Here is a 20,708-nt window from a genome sequence, read left to right as displayed (position 1 = left end):
GAAATATATATATTTTTTCTTTTATAAGAATTTTTCAATTTTATATATCTAACATATATATTATTACTTAAGAAGATACATACAGTTATGCTATTTTAATTAGTAAAATGATATTAAAAAAGAAAAAGATTAGTTAATATTTTTTAAAAAAAAATGAAATTCTCTAGAAAGTACAGTAATTTCTTAAAAGAAATAAATAATAGATTTATAAGGAAAAGAAAACTTTGGGTATTTTTAAATCAAACTATTAATGGTGGAGCCAACTTTGGGTAATTTCTTTAATGTAAAAGAAAAAATTGGCTATATTTAAAATTAGGGGCGTGCAAAAATTGAACTGATTGATAAAAGCGAATCGAGAAAAGTGTTATTAACGTGTTGTTATTTGGTTATTGAGTTAACGGATTTTTAAAAGTTTTATAAAAAAAATTATCGAGTTAGCGGTTTGGTATTGATTTTTAATATTGGTTATTCGGTATAACCCATTCAGACTAGTAATTTATTAATTTTACTTGTACATGAATATCATATACTAATCTCAATACCTTATTAGTAGGTGTCTTTTCAATTTACTTTACAGTAACTTTGAGTTCACAACTTTAAATTCTACAAAACATCAAAATCTAAAGTGAGAACCATATTCCTTTTAATTTCTCGTTGTATTACACTTATATAGTTCTTTTTCATGTGTTGTTATTTTATTTTTATTTTATAAGCATTTGTAAGGTCACATCAGTGTTATAGAAGTCATATATTTATTTTATAAGTAGTTTCTAATTGGTTAGACCGAAAATTAAATTGTTAAGAACCAAAATTGATAAACCGAAAACCATTAAAAAAATTATTGATTTAATGTAATTATAAATAAAAATCGATAAGTCAAACCGAACCGACCTATGCATACCTCTAAATATATACTTATTTATTGTATATTTATGAAATCTATCCTTTCAATACTCTATGTTTTTAAATTAACTTTTATTGAGAAAATTACGCAGTTAAGCAAATTTATACTATTTAATTAATCAATATATTTATAGTTTGTTATAATTACCACTAGCGATTAACATTAACCAGTAATTATATAGGACGACTTCCAGTTTATATAACTAGTCACGTTTGCATAATTCGCCACATTTGTATAATTATCAACTAACAATTCTTTATTTGGTTTGTATTTAAACATGACAATGATTTCCTTTGGTTTTCAGTTTTATCATTATATACATTCAACCTTTTTTGTATAAATTTTTAAAGTTTGTATAAACGTGTAGTCTTTAGATTTTGTATAATACAATTTATATAATGTAATTTGTATAAAATAATTGTATCATTGTTTAAAGTTCATATGTTTATGTTTGTATCAATTCGTTATTTCAAATTTCATAATATTTGTATAATTTCAGACTTTGTATTACTCAATTATACAAAAATACGTGAATTGACGAGATGCGAATTATACAAATTATTTTTCTCTCTCGCCCATCTCTCTCGTCCCTTTCTCAATCTCGCTCGCCTCTCTCCTCCCTATTTCAATGTCGCTCACCAGTTATACAAATGCATATGTATATCAATTACATATATACAATTATATAGCCGATATACATATACAATTCATCTCTCTCTCACTCTCTGCCCCCTCTCGCTCACCTCTCTCCCCCCTCTCCCAATCTTGTTCGCAACTCTCCACCTAACATGTAGCTATGACTCGTAATTAGCAAATTATAGCTATGAAGCGTAATTAAACATTTTTGAGTGGCTATATGTGAAATCCCCTTTTTTGTTTGATCCAAGTCTTGGCCCAACCAACTTCGCTCAAGCCTTTCGGGGCCTACTTAAAAATTTTCATTTTTTTGAATGAGTTTCAAAAAACATATTACAACCTTATCAAATCATGAATTGGGCTGAGCAGTTCAACATGCGTAGCTCATATTGACGATTATAACTATAATTTAGATGTCTTAATCTGAATACTAAAATGATATATTAAAATCTGAATACTAAATAATTAAAACTATTTTTTGAACATATGAATATATAAGATTTGTGTTTATTTAAATAATAATAAATAATAAATTAATCTATTACCACACTGAAAGAGTGTTTTTAAATAATTATATAGTTATTTTTTATGGTGATGAATAATGGCGATAATTATAAATAGTAATTAATATTTATGGTGGCTGACAGTAATGGTTGATAGTGATAGTTGATGTTGACAACTAATAGTTATGGTGGATGATGTCAATATTGATAGCGATAACGAATAATGTCGATAGTTGACAATTATATAATAGTATCTAGCGGTGATAGTTATAGATAGTGATTAATTGTCATTATGATAATGATAGCTTATGCTGATTGTAAACATTGACTAGTAATGGTGATGTCTTATTATAATGATCGATAGTGATCATATTGATTGTGGGAGGTGGGCGGCAGCCACTGGGGTTGATAGCAATAGTGTTAACCGAATAAAATTATACTAATGACTTATTTTCTTCGTAGAAATTCTTGAATAAGACTTTGTTACATATCATAATTATTCAAATCTATTTAGATTAATTAGGTGGTTAAAACATATTTAAAGACAAACACATTTAATAATTAAAACTTTATAATTGTCTAAGAATTAAAATTAAGATATACTAAAACCAATAAGCGCCAAAATGAGGAGGTTTAAAAGATGGGATTAGAAATTAAAATTAAGATTGGAACATAATCAAATCCAATCACAAACTTTTGTATGAGTGGAATAATATCGAGTCCGAAACTCAAACGGTAGAAAATATTAACAAAAATTCCAAAAGGGTATATAAAATTTTATATACCCTTTTGGAATTTTTGTTAATATTTTCTACCGTTTGAGTTTCGGACTCGAATAATATCTACCCTGCTATCATCATAGTTGATTAATTAATTGAGTAACAAATATGGTACTTACTCTGTTTCATAAGATTAGGCTAGTCAAGTTGTTGATTTTTTTTTTATTTTTTTTATTTTGTGTGTCTCCTATTTTGTTGATTTCATTTTATAAAACAATAATTGCTTCCAGTCTCAATCAATCCAGAAAGCTAAACTTTTGACATCATTTTAAAAATTATTCAAATTTAGTTAGTTTTAATGTGAAAGTAAAAGTTGGAATACTTCTAGCTAAAACACGGAAAAACTCCAACACAATATGTTGAATATTTCTTAAATAAATATTTGAATTTTGAATGTGTAGGTCAAAATACAAACTCCAAAAACTAATTATAAAATCATAATAGCAAGACTTATTTGAACCCATAATATTATTGAAACTCTGATAAAATGTTATTGATCAGTTAAGAGGTATAATAATAATCTTCAAATTGTTCAAAAGTAACTTTATGTAGTATACAATCTCCAATAGTAATGGATTTTTTGGTTGCAAAAGGAATAATTAATTCCCATGTTTAAGTAATTGACATAACTAATTATTGTTAATTGATCACTTACTCCAGAAGACTAAACTTTGCATGCAGTGTAGTCTTTATTTTTCAATTTTCAAAGGTCTTATTCTAGAAAAATAGTTCTTTTCTGGACCAAACAATTTTGCTCATGTTAGTAACATTTGTAAATATATACTTTTCTATAGTCAAATGAGTCATAAGAATACTAATGGCCAATGGGCTATAGGCTATGTATTCTCTGATTTGTATTTTTTTTTTTCTATGTTCGACATTTATCTTGAGGTTTCCACTAAAATTAATTAATTTTAATTTGGATTGAAAAAATCTACTTTCTATAGCCATGTACGTATGAAGTCTGGTTTGCTTTTATTGGAGATTTGCTTCTTTTTTCAATACTATTTTTTTTGATGGGTTCGATTCAGTTTTTTGATTTATTTTTTATTTTTATTAACCCTATCGGGTTCTTAATTACCTATTTACTATTATGTTTTTTCTTTTTCTGTCTTTTCTTTTGTTCATACATATAAGATAAGAATTTAATAGTTTGAGTGTTACATGAAGTATACTAATAAGGGCCCGTTTGGATGGGCTTAATAAAAGCAGCTTTAAAAAAGTATTTTTGAAAGTGCTGAAACTTATTTTTAAAATAAGCAGTTATGCGTTTGGATAAAAGTGCTGAAGTTAAAAAAAAAGTTCTTGATGTGTTTGGCAAATAAGTGCTGATAAACAGCTTTTTAAATCAAAATGTCTGAAATACCCTTAAAAGTTGTTAACATAATAAAAGTTAATTAATTTATATTTTACAGCCATAAATAATTATATTTTGCTATCATTCACATATTTCTTTCTCATCACAAATTATTTATAAGAGGAGTATAAACTTATTATAGATTTTAAAGATATATAATTTGAATAGATCAAAGAACGATTTAAGATTTTATTTTAGTTTCATTCATAGGTAATAATAATTGTCTATCATTCACATATTTCTTTATTATCACAAATTATTTATAAGAGGAATATAAATTTTTATCTAAGTTATATCTGCAACTTATTTTACATTTTAATAATATATAATTTGAATAGATCACTTGAAAGATTTAAGATTTATTTTATTTTCATTCATTAGTAATAACAATTGTCTATCATCTACACGTGAAAAGGGAAAAATGGAAGAAAGAGATGTTAGGGTTATGTGGGTAATTTGGAGATTGTATAAAAATATTAAGGGCAAAAAGGTAAAAATGTGGTCAACTTAAAACAGCTTATAAGCTAAAAAAAAAAGAAGCACCCCTACCCCAGCTTTTAACTTTTGGCTTAAAATAAGTTTTTCTTTAACTTAAAATAAGTTATTTTGAGTATTGCCAAACAGCTAAATAAGTTAAAAACCAGCTTTTAAGTCAGTTTGACCAGCTTTTAAGCTGAGCCAAACAGGCTCTAAATATAAAGTTTCTTACAAGTTGGAAATCTGACTCAGGAGGGGGTTGGGTTGGGGTTGTGGACGGTGACAACTATTGCAACTGAGTGTTGATTCGCCAATTTGATAGCTAGATAAGAAACACGTTATTTATATATTAATTTTCTTATACCATATTTTGTAGGTATATAGAAAATAAGTTAATTATGTATAAAATTAATATGACCTTTGATAGACAACTAGAAATATAACCTAGCTAATATATGTACAAGTTATAATTATGAGGCAATCTCTAATATATGTACGAGTTATAATTATGAGGCAATCTATGTATTACTTTATTTAGGATAGAAGGTGGAATAACTAATATATGTATAACTATACTCTATAAAATATTACATAAATTCACTAATAACTGATCTCTACATTACTAAAACATTCATAACTCTCTAACCAGCTATTAAAGTGTTTGCTACGAAAGAAAATGTTTTTCATGAAAAATAAGTGAGTGTCTTACTTAATTTTTAGTGTTCGGTAAGAAAACAAAAAAATATTATACAATAATATTTATATGTTATCTAGCAAAATATTATGCAGACAAATAGGGATGGAAAGTGAGGATTTCGGGGGTGCATGAAAGCGATGAAAAAAAATAATAAACTTGAAATGTCACTTATGTAACTTGTTTTCACTACTTACATTAGAAAAATTAGTAAAAAAACTCTCATTATTATTTTAAATGTTTTGATTCTCTAAATATGACATGAAATTTCCACTGAAAATTGTATACTAGTACTAGAAATAGAAATCAAAGGATATCAGTTGCATGGAAATTTCAGTTCACTACTATAAGGTCAAACAATAGGTCGTTATCGTCAAAGAAAGCATTGAATAGACTTTATCCTATAATCTTCAATTTTTTCAAAAACATTGCTCTCACTATATTCGTATAATCTCCAAAAGATTTGATTTTTCTATTGCAGAAGGAATAATTCCGATTTTTTAAAAATTGTTTTAACTAATTGTTAGTTGACTTGTACTCTGGTATGAACATACTGAGCAATTTCTATAGCAAATGTCAAACCGCACACTCAAGACTCAAAAGATAATGAGTCAGAATTTTAATTTTATCGGTTCTAGATTCTAAAATAACCATTTCAAGTGTTAATATCTGAGTTCTAACCTCAGTATTAATGAATTTCTTAACACAATAAAAGTTACTGGGTCCGACCGAACCTATACTAGAGTTCTAGCTCCGCTCATGCTCAATGAACTTAAAATCTAGGAATAAAGTCTATTTCAAAGTAATATTTTCTATATAAGTGAAGTCGAGTGTCTAACGGAAACAACCTCTCTATCTCCACGAGGTACTGGCAAGGACTGCGTATACTATACTCTCCTCAGACCCCGCTTAGTGGAATTTTGCTTAGGTATGTTGTTGTTATTATTGTTCTCTATATAAGTAAGATTATGGCCATTACTTTTTCTAATCTAAATTACCTCTCATCACAAGTTAAATAATATGTCTCATCATGACAATTTCAGTGCACCAATGCCATGGATTGGGAGGTATATTGTAGCAGCATCTTTGATTTGCATACTAGCGATGTTAGCAGATGCAGTACAAGGAATTAGAAGGCGAAAGTTCTGGATTCCATGCAGATTTTTCACTTCTAATGCTGCTTCATTGACATTGTTAGGGGTTGTAGTTAAGTTGCCACTTGATCTAAACAATCCCATGCCAGGGAAAATTGATCAAATGGCTAAACTTAGCAGTGTTGTCTTTATGTCTACAGCAATGGCTAACTTTATGCCATCGCCTCGCGCTGATGGATAACAAGGACATCCTCATGGGCATGACAGCATTGGGTATTCTTGTGATCACCCTTGTTGTGAATGTCTGCATTGAATTAGGCACTGGTATTATCTACTCGGAGAAAACAGAACATATTGTTGTTATGCTTTCTATGGTTGTTCTATTTGTGATCATGTGCTTCTCCGCGCTCACAGTTCCAACTATTAAAAGTTATTTGGAACTGGAGTACAGAGAAAGAAGCAACATGATTGAAATTGATAATCTAGTAGAAGGTGAAAAACCGGTTGAAGTGAAACTGAAACAAAATTTGAGTAAATTTTTCGTCATGGCAAAAACAGGAAATCCTCAGTTTGTGATGGCGCGTTCTGCTACTTGTGCTGCTTGTTGCGCTATCTGCTGTCTGAATTGTCTGCTGTTACTGGAAGTGTCATTCCGTGACAACTTATTTGATGCACATGTGCTGTCCATGTCTGATTACAGAAGATCAACATATTGCATTGCGAGGATTCAATCTGCTGGAGTGGCAGTAGGCACATTGTCCTCGCTTATCAGATGGTTTGCGATTGCTACAATTAAGTCGTCAAGAAAAAGCATATGCATTAAAGTAGAAAAGCATTGGCTTGAGAGACTTAAAGATTGGAAAGATAGTCCCTTTGTTGGGTTTTATTTGCCCTAAATTTCTTACCATAAATAGGTTTTCCTTTTAGGAAAAGGGTTTTGATTGAGTAATTCTTTTCTTGTAGGAAAAGGTTTAGGACTCTATAAATAGAGGAATGTTCCTTCTAACTTAATCAGCATTCACAATGTAGTCTTAAGGGCTTTGAGAGTTTTGGTTAGGGAGAGAATTTATGGGTCACAAGTTTGATAGGTTATCACTTGTGTGAACCTCCCATGTATTCCGAGTGAATTGGTTGAGGTTGTTTCTCTCTGTATTTTGTACTCTCATATTCATAGTGGATTGCTCATCTCCTTTGTGGACGTAGGTCGATTGACCGAACCACGTTAAATGTTTGTGTCTTTTGGTATATTTCTCGTTGTCTTCTTACTCGTGGTCTTTCGAGGTTTGCATTGCTAGCTTCCGCGTTTACACCTGCTTATTTTCGGTCCTAACACCCTTTGCCCCGGAAATCAAGAATCCAAAATGCAGAAAGTTAGTCCAGCAGATACATATTTTAATCTTGCTAAATTGAATAAGAGTACAGATACTAATTGTTGTAGCTAGCAAGAGAGTGCAAATATTCCCTATTCTCCTCCTAAGTTTTCTACGTTCGTGCTTTTATTCTTCCTCACAGTGCAACAACATAATCAATTCTGAATCAGAATCAGCAGAGAGTCTGGAGGAAGACATTAGTCGATATGTTTTACATCTGGAAGGCGAAGAGGAACTGACTCAGGTGACGGCGAACAAGTGGGATGACACCACCTGCATGATGGAAATTGGTAGAAAACAGAAGCCAGAACATCTCATTAAGCTTTTGCAGAAACTGACTGATTTTAGAGGAGTCAGTAAGTTTGACATCAACCAATTTCAAGAGCCACATATTAATTGGAAAATGTGTACAGTAACTTTAACAACAATTGCCACAACAATACCTAACATTGATCACAAAATGGTGGACAGTCTCTTGCTTAGTGTCATCCAAGGTCTCAAGTATGTCAGCCTCGTTGAACATGTCCCTGGAACCAATGAAAACTCGGAGAAAAATAAACAAGCTGCAGAGGTAGCGTGGTTGGAGCTATATCTACATCGTAGATGGCTTGATCAAGAACTGCAAAAAATGGATCTTCAAGGAAAAACAAGCAAAGAGATTCTTCACAATTTTGCAGACATAGCGCAAGACTATGCCACAAAAGATGCTTACTCAAGAAAGCTAATTGAAGTTATAGCAGCAAACTCTATGTATCAAATGAGTCAAATCATACTACAGGACAGCGAAGGAATTGATGATCAGACAGAAGCACACTTATTCGATCATATATCTGCTATGATTGCAAGTGTACTTGGCGCGTGTTTGATCAATATACCTTATGCTATTACTAATAAATGTTCTTCCAATGCCATAGAGATGAGGGAAGATAATGTCCAACATGCTATTCGTCTTCTCGGTGAAACCGAAGAAATAATAAAATTTCTTCAGCAGCATGAGAAAGTAACTCTAACTAATTCGTCTAACAGTGACTCGGGTTCTTCAAGCTTAGATGAAATTAGAATACCTATTGACTAATGTATAATAAAAAGTGTGAGAGATGCATATTAGTTGTTCATTAAATTGGAGCTTCTGTTCTCCCAATTTTGTTTGAATTCTCTTTTCAAATTTGTCAATACATTTAACAGCTAATTTTGTGTACATTTCAACTGCAATAAGTTCATCTTTGGGCTATAGGTGTTACAACTTGTAATGCATTGGTGCTTTTTGGTATTATGATTACTTTAATGTCCCAAAGAAGAATTGAATCCCCTGTTTTTTGCTTAATAATTCCCCAAAAAGAAATAATAAAAAAGGTTAGTTGCTATTATTAGGAGTATTAATCATGTTGAGTAATCTCTCTGTTTACTTTTATTTGTCATAATTTTCTTTTTAGAGTTAAACGGTAAAAATTTTAATCAATATTTATGATGTATTTTTAATCATATTGATATGTAAAAAATTGCAATTTATAGTACCTTTTGTATAGTTTCTAAGATATCTATTTTTTTAAAATATCAAATTGATATAATCTAATTTAACTTTAAAAATTAATCAAATTAACTTTAAAAAAACGCAATATAACAGATAAAGGGAGTAGCAATTTCCATGAAACTCTAGTGAATGTTGAAATGGGTGGATTATATGCTTTGGAATTTGAAGAATAAAAAACCTTGACTTTGAAAACCAATATACACCAAGTTTCTTCAATACGAAGAAAGATATTTTCTTGAAAATATTTTTATTAAAAATATAATAATTCAGTTTCATATTATTTTCTTGTATTATAAATAAAAAAATATTATTCTAAAGATATCTATATGCAATAAAATTCAATCCGATGTGCAGTAGATCACTACGTGAGGTAAGGGTGGAGGTAAAGAGTATGGTGGGGGGATGAGGCTAGGAGCTGATCGGTAAAGAGAATACAATCAATATATAAGTCGAAATTTCATTTCCTTTATCCTTATTTTTAAATAACTTGTTCTTTTCAGATAATTTTTTTTTGACCAAATCAAACATGGCAAAATTTTTGTCTAGATTCAATTTCTGTACGTCTATATTTGATGTTTCAATCTCTATTCCACGTCATTTATTTTCTTCTCCTACATTTATGTCGTTTACATTGATGGTATAATTTGAGTCACATTAATTTACCTGACATTCTTTTTTTTTACAATCAATTTTAATAAGAATGATGTTTTCTTATATTCACACAAACAATAATAACTTAAAGTATGAAATATATTTATAGTCACAAATGTACTTAATTATTTGCCTGGTTTGAATCGGCATGCATGATGTTTTAAGAAACAAAAGATTTTTTTTGAATTTTGTAGTGATCATAAATTAAAGATATTTAGGATGTATTTTTTTTTAAAATAATTTTGTGATCTTAAATATATTATGGAGGTTTGAAATTAAAATGTTATAAAAAAGATATAATACTTTCGCCTTAAAATTATTTGAAATAGACGAGTATACATATATATATATATATATATATTACGCATACCATCACCACAACATATTCAATTAAATTTCGCTGAATAGGGTTTGCAAGCGGTGAGTATGCGTAAATCTTATCACACAATATATATAGTGGAAAAAAAACAATATCGAAAAGAAAGCAAATTTATAGTCCTTCAATCGATTGCATGCTGTCATTTGGCCTTGCTCTTTAATCAAGAGGTATGACAAGAGTCAATAATTCCAATTCATATTATCGATCGGGTCAATAGTAATATTTCCTTCTCAGAAAATATCTTCACTTGTTTTTGTAGACATCAAAATTTTGTAGGAGTTTATAAAATGAGTTTTATTTCGGTTAAAATTTTTGGAGGCTATACTTTAACATAAATTTTAGCTCGCATCTATATAAATGGGAGTAATATGTTTCCTTAAAGAGACATATAGAATATTTCACAATTCATGGAATATTCACAAAGATCAAATAAATCTCAAGGAGATCCATATTATTCTAATTTGAGAAACGTACTATTTTCATTCTCAAATCGCAGAGAAATCTTAAGAGAGAAGAGTCAAAAGAACAAACAAAATTGTACCTATATATTTTTATCGACAAAGTTATGTTAATTTCTTCATATTTTATTTGTGATTGCAATTTATTTCTATTACTTTAAAATTTGTTGCCCAACTTCAAGTTTAGAATAGGGTGACATATTGAGTGGCTTGCCGGATAATTATATTTTAAGAAGCTTTATGTCAATAATCATGACTATGCTGCAAAAGGTTCTTTCAATGTAATTCCTAAAATGGTTCTTTTGTGTAGTTGTAAACTTGTTCACTCCATTTAGTAAATTTAAAATGAAAAAATACATGGTCTCCAAGTTGTAGCTTTGGCACAAGACTTTCAGTAGGAGTATCTAAGTTAGACACATGGTATTAAGTAATGGAGAGACATTAAAATCATGTCAACTACTAATTGCCATGCCAAGAAGGCAAGAACTGAAAACCACAAGATCCCAAATATCATCAGTGAGCTTTGAGGCTCTGTCTTTATCAAGTCCAGAAGAATCCTTCCCACTTTCGTAAAGCTTGGCCATGCCCAATTATGACCCTTCAATATATATATATATAATATATAGGTTAAAAGATATTTTCTCCGTTCACTTTTACTTGTGATAATTTACTTTACGAAGTTAATTTGATTAAGCTGAATTAGATTTATAAGTAACAAATTATAATGAACAAATGCTTCACTTTAAAATATTGATCAAAGTTGTTATATATTGATTTTTGAAAAATGAAATGGAACAGCAGGAATATAAGCAAGGAAATACTAAAAACTTATAAAATAGGTACATGTCATCTGCCGTTAGATAATAATAATAATTACCAATAAGGCTTTGATTGAAATGGTAAGTGTTTCTTCATTCTTAAATATTAGAAGTTTCAAGATATAAAATCACTTTGTGTTAAAAGAGCCTAATTTTTTTTTTATTACATTCCCTTTCTGTACATGAATATTCTTAACAAAATTGTACTCTATGTAGCATTTTGAGGACAGGATACACGTGACCAATTTAATAGTTACAAAATTAATGTTAATTACTTAATTACAAATTAACACTTCAAATATATGATGGTTTAGTATTTTCTGATTAATGGGTTATTACTTCCTAAATCAATATACTAATTAGCAGAGCTTAATCTTAATTTATTCCTGCGTGTCATTCTCTGCCACTCTAGGAGCCATTAATGCAGCATTTTTGTGACATTATTGTGTTTGGTAGGCTTGCTATAACTTATTAAACTCATTAGGATATTAGTAGTAGTTTTTTTCCACCCCACTCATGCTGATTAATATTGTTCCCGTTCAATTTATCGATTAATGATGGAGATGTTCAACGCCTTAACTAGTTGAACAAGCCTTACTTGTCGAGATAGTAGTATTTAATAGCTTCGTTTGATTGTAAACAAGTTATATTGAAATTCATCATTATAAAATTAATTATTGTGAAATTATTTTCCTATCTCAATATGGAATAAAAATAACACTATAATTCCAAAATAACTAACATATAATTTTCAAGGTGAACACAAGAACCAATATACACCTAATGGATTTTAGATAAAGATCCAACATCTTCATGCAAAAATAGGGGATTGTTTATGTTTTTTTTCCAGATCGAAGAACATTGACAACTAACAAAATCAACAAAGCTCCAATGTCAACAATTATTATAGGCTATGCTTATCTTGAATTACATTTTGCCAGCTTACCCTTGTATCTTTCTATATCTAATGCACATAGCCCACAACATTGACATGTCCCTTCTTTTGCAGCCTCTGTCAAGGCCATGTACTCCGCTTCCGTAGTAGACAAAGTCACTGTAGGTTGCAAAGTTGCCTTCCAACTGACGACAGATCCTCCAAGGGTAAACACATAGCCAGTCATCGATCTTCTTGTGTCAACATCTCCATCATAGTCAGAATCAGAATAGCCAGTAACCAAGCACTGAGTATCACCTCCATAAATGAGACCAACGTCAGATGTACCTCTAAGGTACCGGAAAATTCTCTTCACAGCCTGCCAATGTTCTCTCCCTGGTTGTCCCATGAATCTGCTCACTACACTGACTGCATGTGCTAAATCTGGCCTTGTACAGACCATAGCATACATCAAACTTCCTACGGCACTGGCATAAGGGACTCGTGACATATACTCCTTCTCTTCTTCTGACTGTGGAGCGAACATGGCAGTGAGATGGATATTGGCAGCACTGGGGGTATCAATAGGCTTAGATGAAGACATGCCAAACCTCGCCAAGACCTTCTGAATGTAGCTTCTCTGTGACAAGAAAAGTTTCCTTCTCTCTCTGTCTCTAATGATCTCCATCCCTAGAATCTTCCGAGCGGCTCCCAGATCCTTCATCTCAAACTCAGCACTAAGTAAACCCTTCAGCTTCTGAATGTCATACTTCTTCTTTGCAGCTATCAGCATATCATCTACATAAAGCACCAGATAGATGAATGAATCATCCTTGAGCCTATTGTAGTAGACACAACAATCATATGAGCTCCGAGTATAGCCCAACTTCACCATATAGCTGTCAAACCTTTTGTACCACTGTCTTGGAGACTGCTTAAGTCCATATAAGGACTTCTTCAACTTGCAGACGTGATTTTCCTTCCCTGGAACTTGGAAACCATCCGGCTGAGTCATGTATATCTCTTCCTCCAACTCTCCATGTAGAAACGCTGTCTTCACATCAAGTTGTTCAAGCTCCAGATTCTGATGTGTAACTATCGCTAGTAACACTCGGATGGAAGTATGTCTGACCACTGGTGAGAAGATCTCATTGTAGTCCACTCCCTCTCTTTGGTTGAAACCTCTGGCAACAACCCTGGCTTTATACTTGACTCCTTCTGCTGGTGATATCCCTTCCTTCTTCTTGAAAACCCATTTGCAAGTAATAATCTTTCTCCCCGAAGGCTGTATGACCAGATCCCATGTCTGATTCTTGTGTAGGGACTCCATCTCATCTCCCATAGCGGCAAACCATTTTTCAGAATCAGAACTTAAAATGGCTTCTTTGTAAGTAGACGGCTCAGATGTATCTACCTCTTCAGCAACCTGCAGTGCATAACCCACCATGTCCTCAAAACCATACCTCGTAGGTGGACGAACTCCAACCCTCCTTGGCCGATCTTGAGCTATACTCCGATGGATATCTGATGGCATAGATTCTGGGATATCAGTTTCTGTCTGTGGCTCTTGATCCTCCTCTTCAGGTTCTTTCAAATCGCTCTCGTTCTGAATGACTTGAAACTCCACCTGTTTATCAAGACTCCCAGTTTCTGACGTAGTTGTAGGCTTCACAATGGTTCTAAGCAGAGAACTTTCATCAAAGACAACGTTCCTGCTCATAATAACCCTCTTTTCTGCTGGAGACCAGATTCTGAAACCTTTCACTCCATCTCCGTAGCCCACAAATACTCCCTTTTTAGCTCTTGGTTCTAACTTACCTTCACTGACGTGATAGTAAGCCGTACAACCAAAAGCTTTCAGATTTGAATAATCAGCAACTTTTCCTGACCACATCTCCATAGGTGTTTTGCACTGTATGCCTGTATGTGGTCCGCGGTTAATCAAGTAGCAAGCTGTACTAACCGCTTCTGCCCAGAATCTTCTATCTAGCCCAGCATTAGAGAGCATGCACCTTGCTCTCTCCAGAAGTGTTTGATTCATCCGCTCAGCTACACCGTTCTGCTGTGGTGTATTTCTGACTGTACGATGTCGAGCAATCCCTTCATCCTTACAGAATTGATCAAATTCAGACCAGCAGAATTCCAGCCCATTATCAGTTCGCAACCTCTTGATCTTCTTCCCTGTTTGATTTTCCATCAAAATTTTCCACTCCTTGAACTTCTGGAAAGCTTCACTTTTATGCTTCATCATGTACACCCAAGTCATCCTTGAGTAGTCATCAATCATGGACACAAAAAATCTGCAGCCTCCCAAAGACTCAACACGGCATGGACCCCAGCAATCAGAATGGATATAATCAAGAGTGCCTTTTGTTCTGTGAATGGCTTTTGGAAACTTGTTGCGATGTAGTTTTCCAAAGACACAATGTTCACAAAACTCTAGGCTTTTAACCTTATGACCAGCAAGAAGATCCTCCTTTGACAGAATTTGCATCCCTCTTTCACCCATATGACCAAGTCTCATGTGCCATAACTTAGTCATATCCTCCTGGTGAACTTCTGACGATGCAACATGGGCTGAACCTGTAACCGTGGAACCTTGTAGAAAATACAAAGTACCACGCATGACACCTTTCAGAATCAGATTTGAACCCTTCCAGACCCGCAAGACTCCATCTTTTCCCGACCAGCTGAATCCCTTGCTGTCCAAAGAACTGAGAGATATCAGATTTTTCGTCATCAATGGAACGTGCCTGACCTCGTTCAATGTGCAGAAGCTACCGTCATGTGTCCTTATCTTGATCGAGCCTGTCCCAACCACCTTGCAGACAGAACTGTTGGCCATCGAGATGCTGCCTCCGTCTATCTGCTCATAAGTCGTGAACCACTCTCTCCTAGGACAGATGTGATAGGATGCCCCAGAATCGAGAACCCACACATCTGAATGATGAGTGTGCTCATCCGCAACTAGGGCAATGTCTTCTTCAGAATTGGTGTCTTCTTCAGCAACAGCAGCAGAAACTGATTGTTTTTCCGATTGCTTCTTCTTCTTCGGACAATCAAATTTCCAATGTCCCTTCTCCTTGCAGTAATTACAAACATCATCTGGCTTTGCACCCTTCGACATCGGCTTATTTTTCTTTCCGCCGTTTTTCCTTCCCTTTCCGCTACTGGTGAACAGACCGGAAGGCTGTATGTCCGTACTTGTGCCGTTAGCCTTATGCCGTAATTCCCTGCTATGAAGGGCCGATCTGACTTCTTCCAGCGACACAGTATCTTTCCCAACAATGAACGATTGAACAAAATTCTCAAACGACATTGGGAGAGATACTAACAGAATTAGGGCAGCATCTTCATCCTCGATCTTCACATCGATATTACGCAATTCTAATAACAAAGTATTCAATTGCTCTAAATGTTCCCTGAGTTGTGTACCTTCAGCCATTCGTAGACCGAATAGACGTTGTTTCAGAAGCAGCTTGTTGGTTAGAGATTTTGTCATGTACAAACTCTCCAGCTTCAACCACAGACCAGCAGCAGTCTCTTCATCCGAGACTTCCGTGATGACGTCATCCGCGAGACACAGCATGATCGTCGAATGCGCCTTTTCCTCCAGAATCGCCATCTCAGGAGTAACGACGGCGTTCTTGTCTTTCGACAACGGCGCCCAGAATCCTTGTTGTTTCAACAAAGCCCGCATCTTGATCTGCCATAAACTGAAACTGTTCCTCCCTGTGAATTTGTCGATTTTCACGTTCAAAGCAGACATCTCGAATTCTTCAAGAACACCTGATTAACCGAGAGGCTCTGATACCAATTTGTTATGCGGAATTCGAGATAATACGAGAAAATATAAACGCGAAAAACAAGACAACAGATTTACGTGGTTCACCAATAAATTGGCTACGTCCACGGGAAGAGGGAGAGCAGTTTTATTAAGGAGAGGCAAGAACAGAATTACAGAATTACAGAACAGTTTCAAATGCGCGTAAATTATCAAAACCATCTCTATGTGTTTGTTCATTGTCTACAACTTCTTCTTTTTCCTCGTTTGGATTTAAGTTATATATACTGACAGTGTAAAGAATTTTTGCACTAGTATTATGTATGAGTGTATATGCATGGTTTGCTTATTTTGTTAGTAAATGTGTGTGGAGTTATTTTACTATTTGGTTTGAAGGAAGGCTCCTCCTATCCTTCTTTTCGCTCTGTTGTATCCCATTTTTATTAGTTTGATATTTTCTGATGAGATTAATAAAAAATGGACATTTATGAATTGAGGCTCCTGTCCTCTGTTTTTTTCCAGTACTAGATAGTATGTTTTTTTAAGAATATTTCATATCGTTTGAATATTAACGAGAGATGAACTAGTAGTCCCTCAACTATTAAACGCACGCTCTCAATAGTTCAGAACAAAAGAAATACTCTTCATTCAAGCTTTGAAATAAATGAATACCATGTTGCAAAGTGAAAAAATAAAGAGGAGTTCAAGGCTATTCTTTTGCAGAGAAATAGTAATTCAATCAGTAAGTTTCTATACATAATAGATAGGTGGAATCCAATGACTACTTTCCACTCTTGGAGGTGGTCTTTCGAAAATTCGAAAAAAATAAGGAAGAATGTCACTATTATCTTGAAATATTAATTGACAAAACCACAAAAATAAACAATCTTTATGTACATTGTTTTCAGGGTTGTGTATGGCATTGAGGTTGTTGTCCTCTTATTTGTGTTCGATTATTCGTATAGCCAAAGTTAAAATGTTCTTGTAGTTGTTGTCCGCGGCTGTCTGGTGTGAGAATATGATCCCCATGCCCCATTCCTACATATTGTTGCACCACTAACACTGAAACAATCGCTGCATTATCTGATGATGCTAATAGATCTCCAATTGCACCTAGCTCCGGGCACTCGCTCCAATCAGTAAGTCCTGCTGTCAACGGCGATATGGTGCCTTGTCCTCTGCCAACTATGAACAGGTCATGTGACTGATCTATAGTCCTTATTGCTGCTACTGTCTCTTCTCCATGATTCACTACTTTTTCAATGTATACAACTGAATCATCATTAGCTGTTCTTAACCTGAACGCGTTGACATAGTCCTCGTCTAGCTGTTTTTCTTTGTCGTCATCTGTTACTATTGTTAGTACATTTGGATCATTCATATTACTTCTTCTTGAACCTGATCTCGCCTCTTCATGTGCAGGTACTCCAGGGAGGAATCTCATGACGGTGAGGTTGATCCCGGGATGTTCCCTCATCCTCAATCCGTAGGACAATGCTTCACGATCATCCGGTCCACCAAAGAATAGTACAGCCACATGGTGAGAAACTTGATTTGCTGCTAACCTTGTGGAACCACTTAGTCCTCTGTCGACAAGTATCCCAACAGAACAAGGTGCATTTGCTAATACATTTTGGTTTATCGTTCGAAAATTTGGATTTGTGATTTCCATTCCACCATCAACTGTTAGCTGCTTGTGAAAAGGAATGATTAGAAACGCCACTCGTTTGTCCTCAGCCACGGTGCAAATGTCTTCGTGCATGGTGGAGTAAGGGGAGATGGCAGTGAGGGGTTGCACAGAGACACTTCCAACATGTTGCTCAAAGTTCTCAAATGCATTGATAATATGATCCGATTGAGCTTGAGTTCTGTTAAGCGCTGGCCTGCCAGATTTTCGTGTATTATGGACGATTAGCATGGCAGACGAGCGTCCAGTAAGCTCAACAAGGTGTAGGACATATATACATATTGGAGATTTCTTAGTAGGACAAGATGCTTCAAGAAGATTGATGATTGTTGGAACATTTCTAGGTGTGTGGATGCAAGCCAGTACCCTAAATTCGCCATCTGGTTTTGTACTTTGAACTGTTCTTCTTTTATATGGCGCAAACTTTCTTGCTGGCTTGTAAATCAGCGTCACGAATGGGATGATAATTGCAGTCATAAGCACAACTGCCACAACCATAATTGCAAAAGATTTCTCATCAATAACCTTTTGATCTTTACCAACATTGATGACAATCATCTCAACGAGTCCTTTGGCATTCATAAGGAGACCAAGAGTAATGCCTTCATGGATTGGTGTTCTGTAATACAGTGTTACAATGACTGTTCCAGCAACCTTTCCAACACAAGCTAGGACTATAACCAGAGCTAATATGGCCCATGAACCAACTCCATCAATGGCGTTAATCTCCGTCTTGAGACCACTAATGGCAAAGAAAAGAGGCAACAAAATCCCCGAAATAAAGTCCTCTAACTTTTCATTAAGTGTAAGGCCAAGGGGACCGTTAGGAATAACCAAACCAAAGATAAAAGCCCCAAAAATAGAATGCATTCCAATAGCATCTGTTATAAATCCACTTATCATGACTCCTGAGAGAATGATACATATAAAAAACTCACTGATGGATTCGCCTTCTGGAGTTCGCTTTATCATCCATCCAATTAAAGGCCTGATAATTACAATGCAGAAAACAACAAACGCTGCACTAGAAAGAAGTACCCATATAGAAGTCAAAGCCATGTTTTTGTTCTCAGAAAAGGCAATGGCAAACGCCAAGAGAACCCACGCGAAAATATCATTTATAAGAGCAGCCGACATGGCTATCCTACCAATTTCACTGTTGATAAGTTTTAGCTCCGCAAGAATTCGTGCAAGAACAGGAAATGCAGTAACAGAAAGTGCAACACCAAGGAAGAGCACGAAAGTCCCCTGTTTAGTATCGTGTGCACTTCTATGCAACATGAAGGAAAATGAAATCCCTATAAGAAATGGCACTACCATCCCTGCTAGAGCTATAGGTATCGCCCTTTTCCCTGTTCTTCGGATAACAGCAATGTCCATTTCTACTCCAACCAGAAAAACAAAGTAAAGAAGGCCTATATTCGCCATTGTCTCAAGCACCATCACACTTCGTAGAGGAAACACTGTATCAGTAAATTTTTTACTTCTTCCTAATACCGATGGCCCCAAAATTACACCACCCTGTTACCATCAAACACAAACATTCATTAGTCCGTTTAATCAAACAATCAGGGGCCTAAAACCAATACTTATTACCATTCACATAAATTTTGTCAAGATTATGACATTTTAATAAAAGGAAACTTACAAGAATCTCAGCAATAACACGAGGTTGTCGAAATGGTTTCAACATGAAAACGAGAATACGAGTAAAGACAACCACTAATGTCAATTGCAAAAGGAAGAGTGGCAATGCATAATCAAGTGGATTTTCACCCTGCCATACTCCATTCGTTGTTATCATCGATGGCGAATAACATACTATGTTTTCCTCTGTTTTATTTCCCGCCGTTACAACCTCTGTTGCCATTTTGCCTCTCCAATAATGTTACTTACCTTGTATTTATTCAAAAATTAGATCCATAAACATAATATCTTGTCAACCATATAAAACATGCATGAGTACGTGTGCTACGTTCTTGGATGAGTAAAGATTTCCATGAAAGAAAAAGAAACAGAGAAAAAGGGAGAAAACAGACAGAAAAAAATTTCAAAGATGGAAATCAGGTGATTGACTCATTTGAGCGCTAAATCTTCTATGGTCCATAATTACCATTGGAAAAACAGAGGCAAATAATGTGGCATCTCTATTCTCTAATATGCTTTGGAAGTTTTTTTCCTTTTTTTTCTCATGTTTTGATATTTTTTTCCACTTTTATATGATGTCTTGTTCTTAAATCTTAATTTGTTATCATGATTCATTCTTAACACCCATGTTACATGTTTATGTCTCGTTTATGAATTATGCATGATTCATTGCACTCAATTGATTCACCTTTATATCATGTTATTCCTAATGATGGTTACAATTAGGTCAAACTCAACTGATCTGTTTATTAAATACTTAACGTTTACTCAACATGGATTGACATAGAGGTATTGACGGCTCAAGCTAATTGGTGTTTTCAAATAAAAAATAAACTGATATATATATATATATATTGTGACACTCCATTTTTTACAAAACAAGTTAATACTGATTGGCTTTTTTTTTCAAGCTAGTGTTACGTAGGTTGAAAAGGGGTAAAATATTACTTATAATATAAGTTCAGGATAATAAGACCTTAGTATAGTATAAGTGTGTCACTGAAATTTTTAGTGTGCATTTTCCCTTTCTTATTATATATAGATTATTTTCATTTCTTTTTTATA

General features: G+C 33.8%; 1 protein-coding gene and 1 pseudogene across 1 annotated transcript; one reads left to right on the top strand and one right to left on the bottom strand.

Moving 5' to 3' along the window:
* Positions 1-6,361: 6,361 nt before the first annotated feature.
* Positions 6,362-9,003, top strand: LOC114077637 (annotated as a pseudogene).
* A 7,568-nt stretch (positions 9,004-16,571) lies between these two features.
* LOC107022751 (cation/H(+) antiporter 15-like) lies at positions 16,572-20,193 on the bottom strand. The gene is made up of 2 exons (XM_015223342.2): positions 19,645-20,193; positions 16,572-19,517 (listed from the first exon to the last, which is right to left on the bottom strand). Exons 1-2 carry the CDS (start codon positions 19,864-19,866, stop codon positions 17,214-17,216), a joined length of 2,526 nt encoding a protein of 841 aa, XP_015078828.2. The 5' UTR covers positions 19,867-20,193; the 3' UTR covers positions 16,572-17,213.
* Positions 20,194-20,708: the final 515 nt, after the last annotated feature.

The sequence above is a fragment of the Solanum pennellii genome, chromosome 6 (genome assembly GCF_001406875.1).
Source record: "Solanum pennellii chromosome 6, SPENNV200".
Lineage (NCBI taxonomy): Eukaryota > Viridiplantae > Streptophyta > Magnoliopsida > Solanales > Solanaceae > Solanum > Solanum pennellii.
Note: the sequence above shows the minus strand (reverse complement) of the source record. Positions and strands in the feature narration are given on the sequence as shown.